The 21578-nt window shown below is 36.7% G+C and overlaps 1 protein-coding gene across 3 annotated transcripts in view; it reads right to left on the reverse strand.

The window, feature by feature from the left end:
* Positions 1 to 21578, reverse strand: part of rxrab (retinoid x receptor, alpha b) — an 82204-nt gene that overhangs the window by 10329 nt on the left and 50297 nt on the right. For 2 of the 3 annotated variants that reach the window (XM_067405603.1, XM_067405606.1), the window contains 6 exons: positions 15199 to 15349; positions 13896 to 14075; positions 9123 to 9286; positions 3763 to 3892; positions 3632 to 3685; positions 2949 to 3081 (listed from right to left, as the gene is read on the reverse strand). In XM_067405603.1, coding sequence (XP_067261704.1) covers positions 2949 to 3081; positions 3632 to 3685; positions 3763 to 3892; positions 9123 to 9286; positions 13896 to 14075; positions 15199 to 15349 — 812 coding nt within the window. The remainder of the gene's footprint in view (positions 1 to 2948; positions 3082 to 3631; positions 3686 to 3762; positions 3893 to 9122; positions 9287 to 13895; positions 14076 to 15198; positions 15350 to 21578) is intronic. The other variant, XM_067405605.1, reaches the window with a different exon arrangement.

Consider the following 21578-nt stretch of genomic DNA (forward strand, 5'->3'; position numbering starts at 1 on the left):
ATTGAAACTTTATTTTTTCTTTTTAAATATATATTAAATATGAGGAAAGAACAAAACACTACACTTACTTAAGATATTTATCTGACAAAATCATTTCACAAAAATGGCAAACTGCAGCTACAATTTTACGTTGACTCTACAATTGGACCAACGTACTCAGAAGACAAGGTCTGTGGTAGATTTAGCTGTATTGAACACATAAGAAATAATTGCTTCCATATAAATGCAGTGACATAGGAATATTCGTGTGTTACTAATTTGTACCTTTTCCTTTTCATTTCCAGGGATTTGATGGGTTTTTTTTACTTTGTGGGAACCATAAATTAATTTTCAGTTCAGAATTCAATTAGTGCAAATGTAATTTGTTTGTGAATTGATTGAGACTAATTAAAATAAAACTTTGGCTGTCTTTTCTGTGTCTGAATGACTTGTTCTTGAATTAAACCCTATTTAGTTATCACTATTTAAACATTAACACTCACCACATCAACATCAATTTCCAAACAGTTTAACATGAAAATTTCCAGTCTGAATAAACAGTAAACCTCAAAGACATCAAAATCAAAATCAGTCCATGAATTCAGTTCAGTTCCCAAAAGAAAAGTTCCTTGAATGTGATGTAATTCATAGTCTGTGCAGGTGTCCACAGGATTAGGACAAACAAAAAAAAACCCCAAAAAACAAAAGAGTTTGTTGTGCAATTCCCCTCCTACCGTTCGACGACCAGCACGTTCAAGTTCACAAGAAGTTCTAAGGATTCACTCGACAGGTGGCTCGCCAGTCCAACCCCACCAGGTGCATACAGAAAGTGTAGGAAGGAGTTGAGATAATTCACGAATCAGAAGGATTCACACTTTGATCAATCCACATCCAGATCAGGCAACATTCAGCGACTGACTCCACAAAACTCATACAGACATCACAGGAGGAAAAAAGACCTAGCCAAGGAACTCATTCATCACATGTACATCGGATGAACAGGAAAATTCCAAAGTATACGCGTTCCAAAATGTCAGTCTCCACACAATGTGCTTATCTCTGAACCCATTACTTTTCTCCGATTTTGAAGCACTGATTCTCCGGGGATAGCGAGAATCTTATTGGATACTTCATAATGTGAGAATATTATTATTTAATTTTGAAACCTTTATTATTTTATACATATATATATATATATATATATATATATATATATATATATATATATATATATATATATATATATATATATATATATATATATATATATATATATATATATATATATATATATATATATATATGTAATTAGTAAAATTGATTACATCATAATTTATTGTTTCAGCCTCTTTATGCTTCAATTTGTGCTTTAATTCGAAGGTTTATTTTTTCTTTCTCAGTCACTAACTACTAGTAACCTGGGCTACATACAGGTTTTATTTTACTATGCAAAACAATGCACAGAAAAACAAAAAGCTAACAGGAAAAACCATACATTGACTATTAATATTAATTATTAATATTTTGTTAGCTGTCACTTGTTTTCATGTGTTCATAATTTCTTTGTATGACAGCCTGGCCAAAAGGTATGTCCACACAATTTGACATCACAAATAAAACAAATGACACCAAGCTCAACTACGCAATATGCTTACAAAATCTTTAAACAAATGTTTAAAGGTGCCAAAGAACATGTATAATATAAGTCTAAGGTGTCCCCTGAATGTGTCTGTAAAGTTTCAGCTCAAAATACCCCATAGTTTTTTTTTAATTAATTTTTTTAACTGCCTATTTTGAGGCATCATTATAAATGCGCCGATTCAGGGTGTGTGGCCCCTTTAATTCTCGTGCTCCACGGCCCAAGAGCTTGCGCTTGCCTTAAACAACATAAAAAAAGTTCACACAGCTAATATAACCCTCAAAATGAAACTTTACAAAGTGTTCATCATGCAACATGTCTAATCGCGTAAGTAAGGTATTTATTTGGATGTTTACATTTGATTCTGAATGAGTTTGATTGTGCTCTGTGGCTAACGGCTAATTCTACACTGTTGGAGAGATTTATAAAGAATGTTGAAAAAAGTTGTGTTTATGCATTATACAGACTGCAAGTGTTTAAAAAATGAAAATAATGACAGTCTTGTCTCCGTGAATACAGTAAGAAACGATGGTAACTTTAACCACATTTAACAGTACATTAGCAACATGCTAAAGAAACATTTAGAAAGACAATTTACAAATATCACTAAAAATATCATGCAATCATGGATCATGTCAGTTATTATTGCTCCATCTGCCATTTTTATTCCTGCCTTTTGTTAATCCTGGCTGCCCTTGTGTAATGCTTTGAACATGAGCTGGCATAGGCTATGCAAATATTGGGGGCGTACATATTAATGATCTCGACTGTTACGTAACAGTCGGTTTTATGTTGAGATTCACCTGTTCTTCGGAGGTCTTTTAAACAAATGAGATTTATATAAGAAGGAGGAAACAATGGAGTTTGAGACTCACTGTATGTCATTTCCATGTACTGAACTCTTGTTATTCAACTATGCCGAGGTAAATTCAATTTTTGAATCTAGGGCACCTTTAACAATATTTGAATAAAGGGTAAAGATGTCAATTTTCCTAGGCTGGACATCACTTTTGGCCACTACTGTAGATCTGACTTTAATGTTTTTTAAGTTATTGTTAAAAATGAATTTCCCCATGGAGAAAACGAATGGGATTTTTACTTCTGGAACCTAAGTACTACACTATAGTGCATTAGTCATATACTTTAATTTACTTCAGTTTTCAAGGTGCCATTTTGTTTTCTAATTTTTAAGCTTGAAAGCCCCAGTCTCCATTCACTTTCATTATATCAAAAAGAACATCCAACAAAATATTCTTCAAAAATTCACCTTTTGTGTCCAACTGTAGAAAATCATACAGGCTCAGGATTTTTTCTGAAAGCTTGGACTAACCTGTCAAAGATGGCTCCGACGCCGGCAGTATGTGCGCTGTTTCTATGGACGTGAAGGCCTGTAGCTAATAATATCCCATCTTTCACAGCTATGGAACGATGTGAAAAAGAGGCAATCAGGAGTTCATTCCACCCTAGCAACAGAGGACAGGAGCACAAAAGCACATTGATAAGTGAACAAACACACAAAGGTAGCAAGCAAGGGAGCAACTCCACCTCGTGTCTCTCTGTGTGTGTGTGTGTGTGTGTGTGTGTATGGTGGCTTTGTCTGCTGTATTTGTTTACTAGCTCAATATCAACTTAAGTTGTATGTTCTTAACTGAAATTGTGTTTTAATGATTTTAAATACATTGACACACTTTCATATGCTACGATCCCATTTCTGAGGCTCTGAATAAAAGACACTAAACAGAAAGACACTGAGAGTTTGGTTGTCCTCAGGCAACCTACAGCCTAATGAAATAAATGCAACATGTGAACGGCGAGAACAATCCAGCCTCTTATTCTCTCTTGGTCTGTGTAGAAGCCATCATTCTTAAAAGAATAAGGACTCTCACTCTAAGATAATGAGATGGAATTCCTTCTTTTAATCGATGCTATGGCCTGAGGCTGGATCAAATGTATCTGCAAATCTATATACATGCTTCTGGAATAGACTCTAATGTCAAATAACCGTAAACATACTCATTTCATTAGCTGATGCTGTTTTCAGCTGTAACTTCATAGCTGGAAGAAGAGCTGTACAGCAAACAGGTCACGTTAGGTCGATGTCTGCATGACAAAAAAAAAAGTGGTCTGTTTATTTACTGACGCACCTGCTCGCAGAAGGATGACCTGATCGTCCAACGGGAGATCAGAAAAGTGGGGTATCCGCTTGGCCCACTCCACTAAAGTAAAGAGTTGCTTGTCAGCTGCTTGGCAGATGTTTGTTACAGGGTCGTTAGGCTAGAGAGAAAGAAAAAGAGAGAGAGAGAACGCTATGTCAGTAGCTTTCCATGGCAACACAAAGGAAAGGAAAATCAAAAATGAGTTCACAGTTGTTTCTCCTAGTCAGCAACGGAGAGGAAACTTTTGCTTTGGTCTCCTGATTCTCTGATTTCCTCCTGGGAAAAATACCCTAGTGATCTCCTAGTTTCAGAAAAAGACAATGTCAATGTCTCAAACTGCCAAGATACCAGAATCTGCAAATCAGAGGTCAGAAGTCTCAATATGAATTCAAACATTTCATGAATTGGGCTAAATTATTTGAGTGATGTTTGTTGCCATAGCAATTCATTACCCACACCTGTTCCATGTCAAGCCCTTGTTACCCTGTTTATTTATACCCCAGTGTTTCCTTTATTCAGTGTCTGGTGAACAGTGTCTGTTCCATTGTGGATGTTTCGCATGTATTGTTTACTCTGAATTTGCCTGGATTTACTTTTGATATTTTGTTAAAAAACAAAAGTTGTTGATGCAACTGGATCCAGCACCCCCATGACACTGAGATTTAAAAGAGCAACTTTTGAAATACAATTTTCCATTGTGTGAGGATGGGAAGATATTGTAAGGTTTTACCTATTGTATGAGTCAAAGCACTTTATACTACTGTTTAAAGGTTTGGGGTCTGTAATATTTTCTCCTTTTTTTACAGAAATTAATACTTTTATTCATGAAGGAAGTATTAAAAATGGATAAAAGTGACAGTAAAGACATTTATAATGTTACAAAATACTTCTATTTCAAATAAATGCTCTTCTTTTGACATTTCTATTTATTAAAAAAGTATAAAAAGAACAGCACAAGTGTTTTCAACATTAATAACAATAAGAAATGTTTCCTGAGCATCAAATCAGCTTATTAGAATGATTTCTGAAGGATCATGTGACACAGAAGACTGGAGTAATAATGCTTTGACATTACAGGAATAAACTATATTTTATAATATATTCAAATAGTAAACAGTTATTTTAAAATAATAATAATATTTCACAATATTACTGTTTGTTTTACTGTATTTTGATCAAAAACTGTAAATGCAGCCTTGGCGAGCATAAAAGACTTTCAAAAACATTTTAAAAAAAAATTACAGACCCCAAACTTTTGAATGGTATTTCTGCACAAATGTGCTTTTAGACATATCAGACTTTTAATGAGAATGCAATAAACAATGCAGGAATAAGGTCAAACTGTATTTGCAAACTCTGAAACAGCTTTTGAGTGTTATTGACTTCACTGTGGGACATGTTACTTTACCATATCTGCATTCTGCAAAGATATCACCAAGAGAAACTCAATTGTCAAACTCAGTGATGTGAGTGGAAAATGAACAGATAGATATCTTGTGGGAAGTCTTGTGGAAATTATTCCCATAATTTTCCCCAATGGAATATTTTGATTCCCTGTTTAACTCTTGCTCTCTAAAAGCCTTTCCTTCTGCTTGAATAAACCTAAGCTCTCCAGCCCAGAATCAATCAGAACAAGCACTCATGAACCAACAGCCTGGCAAGTCAGAGAACTCTCTGCATGTTCTGCTGTTGTCATGGAGCAAATTCTGTCCCTGTAGGATCCCAAAATCACATCATCACTGAAGCACCATCATCATCTACCCAGAGCAAAAAGCTCTTCCATTTTAGTGGTGAAAAAGAAGTACTTTTTACAAAGAGTCCTGGAAATAATATACTTTAAAAGGGTCACACTTTAAATTATGGTCCAACTCTAATTTATAGAGTTACTCAATAATCTCCCAATTACTGCTTATTAATAGTTAGTAAGGCAGTTGTTAATTTTAGGTACTGGGTATGGATTGTGGGATGTAGAATATGGTCATGCAGAATAAGGCATTAACGTGATTTAAAAGTATATATCTTTTCATTTGTAATGATGAAGTTGCAGTATAGTACATTTAAAATATTTTGAGCTGCAAATAGCCAATATCCTAGTAATATGCATGCAAATAAGCAATTAGTTAATAGTAAGAATTGGACCCTAAACTAAAGTGTTACTGTTAAAAGAATATACTTGTTTGAAACTAATGTTTGTTTTAGACACTTGTTTCTTAATTGAAATTAAATGAAAGTGAAAGTATGGTGAGTGACCCATACTAATAATTTGTGCTCTGCATTTTACCTATCCAAGCGCAGACACACAGCAGTGTGTATTGAACACACACACCATGAACACACACCTGGAGCAGTGGGCAGCCATTTTTGCTGCGGCGCCCAGGGTGCGATTAGGGTTAGGTTTCTTACTCAAGGGCACCTCAGTTGTGGGTAATGAGAGGCACTGTACATTCACTCCCCCTCCTATATTTCCTGCTGGTACTGAGACTCGAACCCGCAACCTCTAACAAGTACAACTCTCTAACCATTAGGTCACAACTGAAAATATATTATAGTTTAAATTTTTATTAAATGCAATTGCTGAACTTTAAAGTTTTCTTTTTTTTACCCACTTGAGTATTACATCTTTGAATGTAATTTCGGCAACACTTTAGTATAAGGAACACATATAAGACTTTTCCCTCAATAAACTCCTAATTTACTGCTTATTAATAGTTAGTAAGGTAGTTTTAAGAATTAAGAATGTAGAATAATGTCATGCAGAATAAGACATTAATATGTGCTTTATAAGTACTAATAAATAGCCAATATTCTATTAATATGCATGCTAATATGCATCTAAAAGACCTTAAAATAAAGTGTTACCATAATTTCAAAATTATTTTTGTTGTCATTGAAATATGGAGAAAGCATACTGCTAAGAGCACTGACAAGTTGTTCCAAACTTGTATGAATTTCTTTCTTCTGCTGAACATAGAAGAAGATTTTGAAGAATGTGGGTAACCAAACAGTTGATGGTAGCCACTGACTTCCACAGTAGGGAAAAAATACTATGGTAGTCAATGGCTACCGTCAACTGTTTGGTTACAATCATTCTTCAAAATCTTCTTCTGTGTTTAGGAGAAGAAAGAAATTCATACAGGTTTGGAACAAAGTGACGGTGAGAAAATGACAGAATTAAAATTTTTGGGTGAACTATACCTTTAAGATAAACTAAAATGTAATTTCTATCGAAACTTTTGTCATGTATTTAAATATTTTTCTAAGTACGGTAACACTTCAGTACAGGGAACACATTCACTACTAACTACAACCTTTGCCTCAATTAACTCCTAATTTACTGCTTATTAATAGTTAGTAAAGTTGTTAAGTTTAGGTTTTGGGCAGGATTAAGAATGTAGAATAAGGTGATACAGAATAAGGCATTAATATTTGCTTACTAATCACTAATAAACAGCCAATATTCTAGTAACATGCATGCTAATAAGCAACTAGTTAAAAGATCCTAAAATAAAGTGTTACCATAATTTCAAAATTATTTTTGTTGTCATTGAAATATGGTTAAAGCATACTGCCAAGAGTACTTACAAGCATTTAAAGGGAAAGTTCACCCAAGTTGTTCCAAACTTGTATGAATTTCTTTCTTCTGCTGAACATAGAAGAAGATTTTGAAGAATGTGGGTAACCAAACAGTTGATGGTAGCCACTGACTTCCACAGTAGGGGAAAAATACTATGGTAGTCAATGGCTACCGTCAAATGTTTGGTTACCCACATTCTTCAAAATCTTCTTCTGTGTTTAGGAGAAGAAAGAAATTCATACAGGTTTGGAACAACTTGATGGTGAGAAAATGACAGAATTTAAATTTTTGGGTGAACTATACCTTTAAGGTAAACTAAAATGTAATTTCTATCGAAACTTTTGTCATGTATTTAAATATATTTCTAAGTACGGTAACACTTCAGTACAGGGAACACATTCACTACTAACTACAACCTTTGCCTCAATTAACTCCTAATTTACTGCTTATTAATAGTTAGTAAAGTTGTTAAGTTTAGGTTTTGGGCAGGATTAAGAATGTAGAATAAGGTCATGCAGAATAAGGCATTATTATGTGCTTAATAATCACTAATAAACAGCCAATATTCTAGTAACATGCATGCTAATAAGCAACTAGTTAAAAGATCCTAAAATAAAGTGTTACCAAATACTTTCAACTTAATATTGAATATCACACTACAGTTAAAATGATAATCAAGTACTTCATATGTGCTTTAGTATGTTATTCATCAAATCAAAATAGTGTACTTCTTTAAAGCATGTACTTTGAAGTAATTTATTTTATTTTATATTATGACGTGCACTTTTTAAAAGTATAAAAATTGTGGAAGTACTCTCACTTAAGTACACATAAGTAGCCTTTTATTTCATTAATATTATATTATCTCAAGTAGTTTTTAACATATACTTTCAAATTTTGAAGTATACTACAATTGTACAACTACATTCCATACAATTAAGCTCACTTCTTTGTGTATTCATGAGCGCTCAGTTCATATCACCACCATACTCAAATATCATAACAATAAGATATACATCTTTCTTAAATGTCTCCTATTCTACACGGCTTTCATTTAAGATCATCACGTCTTAACAGTTTTCCAATCAACCCAAAAGGAACACAAATTCATTAGAACCCTATTCATGTGAGAGGACCTTCCCCAGGGCTCAAGGACGAACACACAAACAGCCATTAAAAAACGACTGTGGGGGAAACAAACAATCTGAAAATACAAAGTAGGGAAGACAAAGCATATGCCTCTTTTCCCCCTGACCTCTACCTGATTTAGAGCTTACAGCTGCACAAAACAGAGGACAAATGTGCGCAAGGCATAAATATACACAGCGGCACTAGCCTCGGTGTGTCAAACTGACATGGTTAATGGCTGAAGCTCTTATCTAGTGACATGACAATGTGCTTCTTCTGCAGTATGTTCCCTCTCGAGGGGTCTGTACAGAGGCCTTCAAAGCCAAAGTGCATTGCTATGTAGCCGAATCCATCCGCTGGGAGTGGGACCGTAAAAATAGCCCTTCTTATTCACAAACAGAAATACTTGTATCTGCATCTGACTCTTTCTTGGACAGCTGCAAAACTCTTAAAACTGTCTTTTATATATCTGCAGGCAGGTTGGAACCTTTCTTTAGTCTTGACATTCAGAAAATGATCGAGCCCAGTCTGTTCACTGAGGAGCAATTGTGAAGTGTAACTCTGAAATGGCACATTTCAGACGAGCCAAATGTTCTCCATAAGTTGAATGTCACTGAGTGTGATTTAGAGGGAGAGATTGGCTTACAGAGTTGGCAGGCGGACTCAGGTTGGCCTCCACGTAGGTCTCCGTCTTTGGTTCCACTGCCAGTTCGGCATCCAGAATCTTCTCCACGGGCATGTCCTCGTTGGCACAGCTGCCGAATTCAGCCTCGCTCCGCTCCTTCGCCCGCTGCCGCTCCTCCTGAACGGCTGCACACGTGCACATTCAAAATTAGAAAGGCTTGCATGTGCGACATGTCCAGATACATACACAAACAAAGCCATGACCTTGTGCACAATAACACACAGCTGCTTTTGGTTTGCTCTTAATCTACACATTTCCACAAAAACAGCACAGGCTGTTTTTCATCGAGCTGCATATGCATCCAGCCCATTATTCATCGACTTCAGAGGCTGAAAGTTGAGGAGGTCATTCTACATTTGGAGCGACGTTATTAGTAATATGTATTCTGCTTTTTAAAATATGTATATTTTATTTGGGTACGATCCAGTGCAAACATGATTCTGTGCTTCTATTCAGTCTATCGACAAAGTCATGGGCCATAAAAGCGTCCTTCTAAAACTTTCGGTCAAACGATTAGTTATGCAGGTTGACAATGTATTGGTGTGTGTGTGTGTGCCACATTTGGGCGAGCATCTGCGTGTTGTGTACACAGCGTACACGTTTGTTTGGCCTGGTTTAGAGGGGGAGCCAAGTCTAAACCACACAGTCGGACTACTGTGGTCTGGACCTGGTGGAAATGAGCCCCGTCTGCCTCGCCGTCAGGCTGTGGAACATTTCAGCTTTCCCTTCTGTCTGTAAAAGCCCTGTTTTATGACTCACTCTCTCTCTCTCTCTCTGTTAGACAGAAACCACTAGCAGATCATGAGGGGAATTCTTGAGTAGGAGCAGCAGAGAGCCGTGGAGGTCAGCTGAAGGATAAAGCTCTACTCCAGGAGTCACTGAGAGGTGAGGAGAGAGGCACAAGGAAATTATTTTAGCTTTATTGTCCTCAGAAACAGAAAGACAGAGAGAGTGACTTGTGGGGGAGAAGTGTGTCAGGTTACCTCTCTCTCAGAGGCCTCAGTATAGGGGGTCCAGCCCTCATGTTCAAGACCATTTTATTAGCTTGAAAAATATACCTAACGTTCTAGTGTCGGGATTATTCTTTATGACTTTTTCTACTCTTTTGAGAACAGATTATAAACAAAATTGATAGCACAACGAACTTCAAATGTCTTCCATTAAAAATGTCACAATGCAACTTATGTCAGTTATAAAACAATGGATAAATGCAATTAGTTTTCACATGCTAAACTTCTTTTACTGGTATCATGCTGTAATGGTACACTGCTGGTTGTTTGCCGTGACTTCTTTTATTGTACTTTTCTACAGTGTGTTTTTCGTAAAAAAAAAGACCCACCTTGTCGTCAAACAAAATGATAAAGCTTCAATAATGTCTGGCTAGTGGGCTTTAACTAGGTCAGAAAAAAACATATGAAAAGAGTTTCAAGGAACAATAAGAGGTTGTTTTTGAAATCACTATTATGAAATTTATCATTATCATAGTTCACCCAAAAATGAAAAGTCATTAATTACTCACCCTTATGCCGTTCCACACCCGTAAGACCTTTGTTAATCTTTAGAACACAAATTAAGATATGTTTGTTAAAATCTGATGGTTCAGTGAGGCCTCCACAGCCAACAATGACATTTCCTCTCTCAAGATCCATTAATGTACTAAAAACATATTTAAAACAGTTCATGTGAGTACAGTGGTTCAATATTAATATTATAAAGCGATGAGAATATTTTTGGTGCACCAAAAAAAACAAAATAACGACTTATATTGTGATGGCCGATTTCAAAACACTGCTTCAGGAAGCTTCAGAACGTTATGAATCAGAGTTATGAATCAGCAGTTCGTAGCGCCAAAGTCACGTGATTTTAGGAGTTTGGCGGTTTGACACGCAATCTGAATCATGATTCGATACGCTGATTCGCTCCGAAGCTTCCTGAAGCAGTGTTTTGAAATCGGCCATCACTATTTAAGTCATTATTTTGTTTTTTTGGTGCACCAAAAATATTCTTGTCACTTTATATTATTATTAATTTTGAACCACTGTACTCACATGAATTGATTTAAATATGTTTTTAGTACATTAATGGATCTTGAGAGAGGAAATGTCATTGTTGGCTGTGGAGGCCTCACTGAACCATCAGATTTCAACCAAAATATCTTAATTTGTGTTCCGAATGACATTAACAAATGACAAAAAATGAGTTGAGTAAAAAATGACATTATTTTCATTTTTGGGTGAACTAACCCTTTAAAAACAGAACATGAGGGATAGTGCATATATGAAAAATAAATAGATAGACTAGACAGCTATTGGAATGTCCTCATTCATGAAATATTCTGAAAATATTCTGAATTAATTACATTTATGCCTACATTCTTTTCCCGCTATTCTCAAGTGGGAATGCTGGAAATACAATATATTGCCATTTAATTCAATTCCTTTTAGATGATTCTAGACTTGCATAATTTAATCAACACATTAATCAATCTCACTCATTTCCTTGAATACAGCATACAGGAGTGCAATGAACTGCAAATTGTAGGTCATTAATGCTTTCAACCATCTGTGCCATGTGTTGATTAATGTTTATTTCTTTTAAGTCTGTAAAAAGATCTCCCCCAAAATGTGTTTATTTGATAGTTTGACTTTTCAAAACTGTGTCTCATAGCATATATACTTACTTTCATTTGGACATAATAAAAATAAACATTAGACATTCAGAATGAGGTGATTTCAAGAAACTGGATTATTTGCTCTGTTTGACCGGGTTAAAGGAACAGTTCACCCAAAAATTTAAATTATCCCATAATTTACTCACCCTCAAGCCATCTTTTTTCCTTCAGCCGAACACAATCGGAGTTATATTAAATAGTATATTGACTCTTTCCAGCTTTGTAATGGCATTGAATAGAGCCTGACAAAGTTCGATGTTTCGCCATGAAACAGGAAGTTGTTGTAACTCGGGCATACAATGTCCGATCTGCCCCAAACTTCCTCCTGGTCTGAAGACATCTACATGCCAATATTAATTTACAATCAAAGCGCCACCTTGTGGGCAACAGGAAATGACATGTTTTACACTGTGATTAACTCCTCATAGACATTTAACCAGAAGCACATCCTATATGGTCAGTCTAATCTTAAGGCCTTCGCGATGTTAAATTGCAAAGATCTTGAGTTTTTGTTGATGTCCGTGGCGACTGACAAAGTCAAATGTTTCGCCATGAAAGGGGAATCACATTTTTGAGGGCCTAAACATGCTTGAAAACTCATTAAACTTTGCAGATGCGTCAGAAGTGGTGAAAATTTACATCTGATATGGGTTTCAGAATTAGGTGTGGCAAAATGGCTCGATAGCGCCACCTATAAAACTTCAACAAAGTGCCCCTGACCCTACATTTCACGTACAGGTATGAAATTCGGTACACACATCTAACAGCCCAATGCCAAAAAGTACAAAAAAAGTTTCTTGGAGCAAAATTTGAAAACCAAAAAGAAGTCAGATATTTTTAATTTTCTTTGCAAAATTTTTGCAGTTTTTGCCATTTCCAAGAGTTGTACTTTAACAAACTCCTCCTAGAGCTTTAATCAGATCAACATCATATTTGGTAGGTCTAATCTAAAGGCCTTTGTGATGCTAAATTGTGAAGATCTAGACTTTTCACCGAAGGGCGTGTCTGTGGCGGCCTGACAAAGTTTGATGTTTCGCCATGAAACAGGAAGTTATTGTAACTCGGGTATACAATGTTGGATCTGCCAAAAACTTCACATGTTTTATAAGAGTCCTGGCCTGAAGACATCTTCATAACAATATTCAGTTATAGTCATAGTGCCACCTGTCGGCAACAGGAAATGACATGTTTTACACTGTGATTAAGTCCTCACAGAGATTCAAACAGAACCACATCATATATGGTCAGTCTAATCTTAAGGCTTTAGCCATGTTAAATTACAAAGATCTTGAGTTTTCATTGGAGGGCGTGTACGTGGCAGCCTGACAAAGTCTGATGTTTCGCCATGAAAGAGGAAGCTGTTGTAATTCAGGCATACAATGTCCGAACTGCCCCAAACTTCACATGTGTGATAAGAGTCCTGGCTTAAAGACATCTATATGCCAATATTCAGTTAGTCAAAGCACCACCTGCTGGCAACAGGAAATGGTATGCTTTACACTTTAATTCACTCCCAGAAACAAATTTCAATATGCCACGAAGTACCAAACATACTAGAAACACGTTAAATCATGCGACACTTGGCTAAGTGCTAATGTATGCGATTAACGCCATGAAACTGGAAATTGTAGTAACTCAGGCATACAATGTCCGATCTGCTCCAAACTTCACATGTTTGATAATAGTCCTGGCCTGAAGACATCTACATTGCAATATTCAGTTACGGTCAAAGCATCATCTGTTGGCAGCAGGAAGTGTAGCAATTTGAAATGACTTGGCCATAATTCTCCTGTATTTACTCGCTTACATGCATGTCACGCACTGTTCACTGTTTTCCTGATGCCAATGGGTGGCGGTGAGCTGCTTGCAGCTTTTAACCCAATTGTGTTCGGCTGAAAGGAGAAAGTCATATACACCTAGGATGGCTTGAAGGTGGGTAAAATGTGGGATGATTTTTATTTTTGGGTGAAGTATTCCTTTTATGAGTATATGACCCGTTAGAATATGACCAAATTCTGATATTATTAAGAATTGTCATGTGTTCACAGAAATAAGCTACGCACCTTCTCTTTTCATTCCCATGGCTAAGCATTTCTGATAGCGGCAGTACTGGCAGCGGTTGCGCTGACGTTTGTCGATTATACAGTCCTTGTTGTCTCGGCAAGTGTACGTCAAATCCTTTCTCACCGTTCTCTTGAAGAAGCCCTTACAGCCCTCGCAGCTGTACACCCCGTAGTGTTTACCTGCCAGCAGACATATGCTTTAGTACTCTTCCCAGCAGGGTTATCTTTAATTGGCATTTAATATCAATAATTCAACAGCCGCACATCTGTTTTTGTCACACACTACTCTGAAAGACATAATATATGGAGTGACCAATTTCATGACTGCAGTTTAACAAGTACAATAAAGCATATTATTAAACAGATCTCTGGAATACTTGATTCTGATTGGTCAGTTGGGGCATGCTGTGGTCGTACATTTTTATATCCTCCTTTTTCCTAATGAGCCTACTGCGTTTTAGATTATGAGAGGCACTTCCGGTTTGGGGAAGTTCCACTCAAAAAGACTAAAACAGATCATTTCAAATCATAAGGTTGCGCTACAAATAATCCATATCCATCAGTTTGACTGAATGAGCTGTAAAATGTCCTTCATGTTCTCATGTTCAGACTATATATATATCATCTTGAATATCATCTTTTTTTCTTTTGTATTTTACTGTAAAAGTATAAAAAAGGACAACATATACTAAAATAATCGGGAGTTATTCATGGTCTGTTGTAGTAATTTGTTTTAAAAACTTTTAAATGTCCTTTTAATGTTTGATGATTGAAGGGTGAGTAGAATAATGTCATCTCATTGTTCCCAGATTTTGAAAGTGCTTATTATTGCGTTATAATTGCTGATTGTTTACAGTTTAACATAAGTTACTCCCATAAGTCACACAAAGCGTCAAGGGGTGTAGGAAAAATATGGATAATGACTGTACAGTATACAGTATGTTGTTCCTGGCAACTAGACATGCTAGTCTCTCATATCGGTCTGTGGGCTCTTTTGTCTCACATAGAAAAATAATAAGTACTATTTTCAATCAAAATAAAATTTTAGGTCCTATTTTGATAGGTAGCCATGAAATAACACATGAAGTAGCCATGAAAAACATGTGAAATAATCATTTTTTATAATTTATTTATTTTTTTAATATAAATTTGTTGCTTATAGATTATTAGGATAATTTAGCTATTTGGTTCTGACACAATAGCTAAATTATCATAACAGACACAATTTACATTCTAGTGCATTAATATTATTTTTTAATCATCTTAGTATGTGTGTTCCTATAATATAGTGTGTGTGTGTCACCTGATGAACGGTCTCCACAAATGGCACAGATGTGTTTAGTGAGGGAGAGGGATGTGCCTGTGGGCTGTGCCGGAACCTTCATTACCCCATTCAGACCCAGAGGGGGTTTAATGTCCTCCGAATTACTGACTGCATTCATGGGTGAACTGAGCTAAAAAACAAAGCAAAAAAAAAAGGATATATATCAGAAAATATATCAGATATCAAACCATTACAAGTTGCTAATAACTGAATTAATTCAAGGGATTTATTTGATCAAAAATACAGTAAAATCAGTAATTTTCATATTTTTATGCTTAATATTTTTGTGGAAACCATGATACATTTCAGTATTTTTCTGATAAATAGAAAGTACAAAATAACAGAATGTATTTGAAATTTAAATCTTTTGTAACATTATTAATGTCTGTACTGTCACTTATTGCATTGACACTATTTTCTTTAAGAGCTGTTGTGCAGCCAAAATTATATACCAGTTATCACTGTAAATCTGAATCTGCATTGTAAAAAGCGCTATATAAATAAAGTTGACTTGACTTGACTTGATTTGACTTATGATCAATTTAATGCATCTTTGCTGAATAAAAGTATTAATTTCTTTCAAAATAATAATAATAATAAAAAAATCTTACTAACCCCAAACTTTTGAAAGTGCATAATTCCCCATAAAAAAGTGTCTGTTGGAATGGAATCAGTTACACGTGGCATTTATTCTTAACTACCCAGAACTAAAGTCACACAAAGTGTGATGATGGATGAGCCGACCTGTGAAAGACATGACAGACACGCCTACAGGAAACATTACAACGAAAGAATGTTCACTATGTTTTTCTTAGGTAATTCTTGAGGAACAGATACATGAAACTATACAGCTTCCTGAAGAGAGGAAAACATTAAAATCATTCACCAGTGAAAGTGCTAAACTATTTCTAAACAAACAAAAAAACAAAGGCAAAGTCTAATATATATATTCGTATTTAAATATACAATAGTTTTGAAATATCAAAATATTTTGATGCAGACAGCATGACAATTTGCTTTAGGGAGAATTAGAGACTATTGTGTTCACTGAACAAAAACCATCTCCTGAAATTTCCACGCCTTAAATTGTGTCAGCATTATTTTTTTTGCACTATCAATGAAAATCTGACTCATGACAAATGTTTCTGGTTTAGGACACATGCCCACACCTGAGGTTAGGATTATCAGTGTAGATATGACATCCTGCATACAAGTCCTGCATACAGACTTTTAAGCCCGGGACACACCAAGCTGACGGTCAGCCTTCTGACAATGTCGGGCCGTTTTTGAGTGTTGCTCAGCTTTTAAGGGGCTACTGACATTCATGGTTAGCATTACACTATGTGATGCTTTAACTTTCAATCCTAAATTCATACTTCTACAGGTAGGGAAAACATATAAATGAGACATAATTTGTCTAATATGATCCTAACAATATAAGCTTGAGTAAAGAATTAAAGGTGCCCAAGAATTAAAAATTGAATTTACCCCGGCATAGTTGAATAACAAGAGTTCAGTACATGGAAAAGACATACATTAAGTTTCAAACTCCATTGTTTCCTCCTTCTTATAGAAATCTCATTTGTTTAAAAGACCTCCGGGAAACAGGCGAATCTCAACATAACACCGACTGTTACGTAACAGTCAGGATCATTAATATGTACGCCCCCAATATTTGCATATGCCAGCCCATGTTCAAGGCATTAGACAAGGGCAGCCAGTATTAACGTCTGGATCTGTGCACAGCTGAAGCATCAGACAAGGTAAGCAAGCAAGGACAATAGCGAAAAATGGCAGATGGAGCAATAATAACTGACATGATCCATGATAACATGATATTTTTAGTGATATTTGTAAATTGTCTTTCTAAATGTTTCGTTAGCATGTTGCTAATGTACTGTTAAATGTGGTTAAAGTTACCATCGTTTATTATTGTATTCACGGAGACAAGAGTCGTCGCTGTTTTCATTTTTAAACACTTGCAGTCTGTATAATTCATAAACAAAACTTCATTCTTTGTAGTAAATCTCTCTAACAGTGTGTAACGTTAGCTTTAGCCCATTACCCATGGAGCACATAGCCTCAAATTCATTCAGAATAAAATGTAAACATCCAAATAAATACTATACTCACAGGAATCGATGTATGCATGCAGCATGAATGACGAACATCTTGTAAAGATCTATTTGAGGGTTATATTAGATGTGTGAACTTTGTTTATGCACTATATAACTGCACTTATAGTCGAGAGCTCGGGAGGGCAGGGAGCGAGAGATTTAAAGGGGCCGCGCAGCCTGAATCGGTGCATAGTTAATGATGCCCCAAAATAGGCAGTTAAAAAAATTAATTAAAATATCTATGGGGTATTTTGAGCTGAAACTTCACAGACACATTCAGAGGCCACCTTAGACTTATATTACATCTTTTGAAAAGACGCTCTACAGCACCTTTAATAAATACAACAAATCTAAATGCAAACACAGCCCAACGTACATGACAAACTTTGCCATGTACATCCATACTGAAAACAAAAGAACTACCAATGTGATTGTGATAGTAAAGGAGTGGCAGGAACCCAGATACATACCACTATGCACACACCAGCACATATGCTTACAGTCACATGCACCTGCACACACACACACACACAAATAGATCTACCTGCTGCAGTCTGTTTCTATCGGGTGCAGGCATGGCTCTTTTGACAGTCAAATCCTGGTGGGCCACTAGAGAGTACCCACTATTTTGGGTAAACTGTAATTCAATATGTTCAGTGCCATGGGACTGGTAGCCTCTAGATTTAGACCAGGAGACAGAGAACAGTTTGTGGCCGTTTACACCTGGTATTAAGATTCATTTTGTTCGATCGATTCACAAGTAGATGAGGAAGACACATACCCCTCTCTTTTGTCCACTTTCATCCCCTTCTTTCCTGATTTCTTTGAGGGGAGGGTTTATGGGCGGGTAAATGTATGTTTTTTTTTTTTACATCTTTCGATCTAATAGACAAAATAAGCTTACGCAATTTACATATCAATGGAAAAACATACGGAAAGCATTAGCTTTCGTTTCTGCTCTGACAGCCGCAAGACCATGCTAAATGATGTTTCATTAACAAAGTTCAGGAGGAGCACGTTCAAATGATCTATCCAATCAACTCGTCATCAGCAATTACCACATCTAATCGTCTATGCAATCAGCATGAGAGAAAGCCTATATATACACAGTCGACTCACCTACATTCCTCAACAGTTTTCAGCATCCCTCCACCACCCCGACTCCTCACTCTTGGCTTGTTCCTACCACAGCAAGGAATACAAGGGGAGTACTCAGGGTTCGGACCAAATACCAAGCTCAGAGCCATCTCCTTGGACAGTATGCCAAATACGCTACCGTTTATTCTATCAGACTTATTTGTAAGTGTGAACTCGTGAAACACTGTGAGTGCATGTTAAAAATCAGGAATGGCGAGAGAACATTGTGCTTGGTACATTTTTTGTCCTCAAACCAAACTTGAGTCTTCAGACAACAAAGTTTAAATCTCATCTGGCTTTCGTGCTTTCATTTGAAAGTCATGTTTCCAGTATCTGTAAAACCACCTTCTTCCATCTAAAAAACATATATAAATTACGACACATGCTCTCAATGACAAATGCGGAACAGTTGGTTCATGCATTCATGACCTCAAGACTAGATTACTGTAACGCTCTACTGGGTGGTTGTTCTGCTCGCCTTTTAAACAGACTACAGTTGGTCCAAAATGCGGCAGCTAGAGTTCTTACTAGAACTAGAAAGTATGACCATATTAGCCCAGTTCTGTCAACATTACATTGGCTCCCTATTAAACATCGTATAGATTTTAAAACCTTGCTACTTACTTATAAAGCCCTAAATGGTTTAACTCCCCAGTACCTAAGTGAGCTCTTAATGCATTATAGTCCTTCACGTTTATTGCGATCTCAGAATTCAGGCCAGTTGATAATACCCGGAATATCAAAATCAACTGAAGGCGGCAGATCCTTTTCCTATTTAGCACCTAAACTCTGGAACAATCTTCCGAGCACTGTTCGGGAAGCAGACACACTCTGTCAGTTTAAATCTAGACTAAAAACACATCTCTTTGCTCTTGCATACACATAACACATTATCAATACATTAACATTTTTCAAATCCGTTAAAGGATTGTTACACTGCAATAATTAGGTCGGCCGGAACCAAGAACATTTCCTATAACACTAGATATACCTGTACATCAGAATAAGAATGGCATCTACGCTAATATCAGTCTCTCTGCTTATCCTGAGGTTTGCCGGGTGCTGGATCCAGGCCGTACCCAGATCAGATGGAGAACCTGTGTCTGGACCTGACTACAACGTAGCCCAGGAGACAATGGGCCTAAAGATCCAGTTCTGGCTGCATCTTTAATTCAGATTTTGAATCCCCATATCCGCTTACATATATTTATATATAATCTATTTTTTAATCTCAATAATAAAAATGTATAATTCAGATTTTGATCTCCATATCCTTTTACATATATTATATCTTCCAAGGGGTTTTTTCCCTCCTAGGACTTTTTTCCCAGTGTTAGCACGCTGGGTTTTTCTCCTAGGGGGTTTTTTCCACCCCTGGGAGTCAGCCAACATTGGCTTAATGTAGCACCATCTTGTATATGTTACACATTACCACGCTTGCTTGTACAGTATTTTTAACCACTTCTCTTTTTTTTCTGTGCTTCTAATATGTAAAGCTGCTTTGAAACAATTATCAATTGTAAAAAGCGCTAAATAAAAATATTTGACTTGACTTGACTTGACTTCCCATAATGCTTACACATTAAGTCAGTAGGTGGAGAGTAGGTGGTCTTTTCTTGCTGTTCAAACACATTCAACAACATGAGCATCTACACTACAAAAGCAATCTGGTCAAATGCGTTTCTGACTAGCTCTGAAAGTGGTCAATAGTAGACTAGCTCAAGATGTTTTAGACCCGGTTTACACCTTTATTTATCGTCGTTCACTTGTGACCCATAGACCAAAATGCATTATATATGTGTAAAAAAGGCCTAACAATCTTAACTTTAAGCCCTGAAAAACTCAGATCCCCACATTCATGGAAGTGAACCACTACTAATGATGTTATGATTCGATAAAACTGTGTGTGTGTTCTCGTTCACTTTCCTGACAAGCGTGACTGATATATATCTCATTTCGCGTTCTTTAGAAAATGTGTGGCAGATGGATGTGCTGTTATGTGCTGATGCTTTGAATACAAAACCAGAGGTTCAAAAAGCAAAATATAAAAGTGAAGTTGAGCAACGCTATGTCAGGTTTGGGTTGATGGATGAGAGCGAGGACTCAATATGCAGGTAAATGGGCTTTGTTTCAATAATAAAAATAACACGAAATGCAACAAAAACTACCCCAAGGGGAAACATGACTAGACTTGACTTGACTTGACTTGACTTGATTGCTTTACTTGACTTCTTGACTCTATTAGAGGGAACACACATGAGGGAAAATACGATGACGAACCAGCACAGGATTGCAAACACAAGGAGAATAAATAGGAGAGCAAACAGGGCAGGTAACAAGGGAGGACAGGTGGGGAAAATAAACCAATAATCAGGTAACAAGATGGGCGGGGTCAAGACAATAGACATGAGAGCACATGGCACAAAGAAACACATGACAAGTCATGTGCTCACAACAAACATGACAATAACACAAGCACATGGCCAATGAAAACAAATCACAAGCCATGTGCTTACACAAAACAAGACATGAACATGCAACTATGAGAACTCAGAAGCTGCGTGTTCACACAGAACACAACAACACAAGAGCGCCTGGCCAATAAGAACCAACCAGGCACTCACAAAATATGAGACAGTACACGCAAACCATGCGATCACAATAAAGACTGAACAGGGAACGCGAGTGTCCGAATCCCAACACGAAACCGAAACTAAACTAGACATGAGTGCCGGGTTCCGAACGCCACGCTCCCAACATGAAACAAGACACGCAGACAAGAGAGCGCACGGCTCGAGAACTCAAGACCGTACGCTCACACAAAGACAGGACAAAAACGGGAGTGTCAGAACTCTGTCATAAAACCAAGAAATAAACTAGACAAAAGTTTATAGAACCCTCACACACTATGCATTTTGCCACCTTCTCGCATGGTTGTTACCAAGCAACAGGGGAAAACAGCTGCTGCTTTGATGATGCAAACGCACCGCGGCCCGGATCCAAATAATATAATGTGAACACAATCCAGTGGGGGCAGGGGGAGGGGGGAACAATCGGATTCGGTCCAGGCAATTGAACCAAGTGTGAAAGCATCCTTAAAAAGCA

This window comes from Chanodichthys erythropterus, chromosome 13, assembly GCF_024489055.1.
Source record: "Chanodichthys erythropterus isolate Z2021 chromosome 13, ASM2448905v1, whole genome shotgun sequence".
Classification (NCBI taxonomy): Eukaryota; Metazoa; Chordata; class Actinopteri; order Cypriniformes; family Xenocyprididae; genus Chanodichthys; species Chanodichthys erythropterus.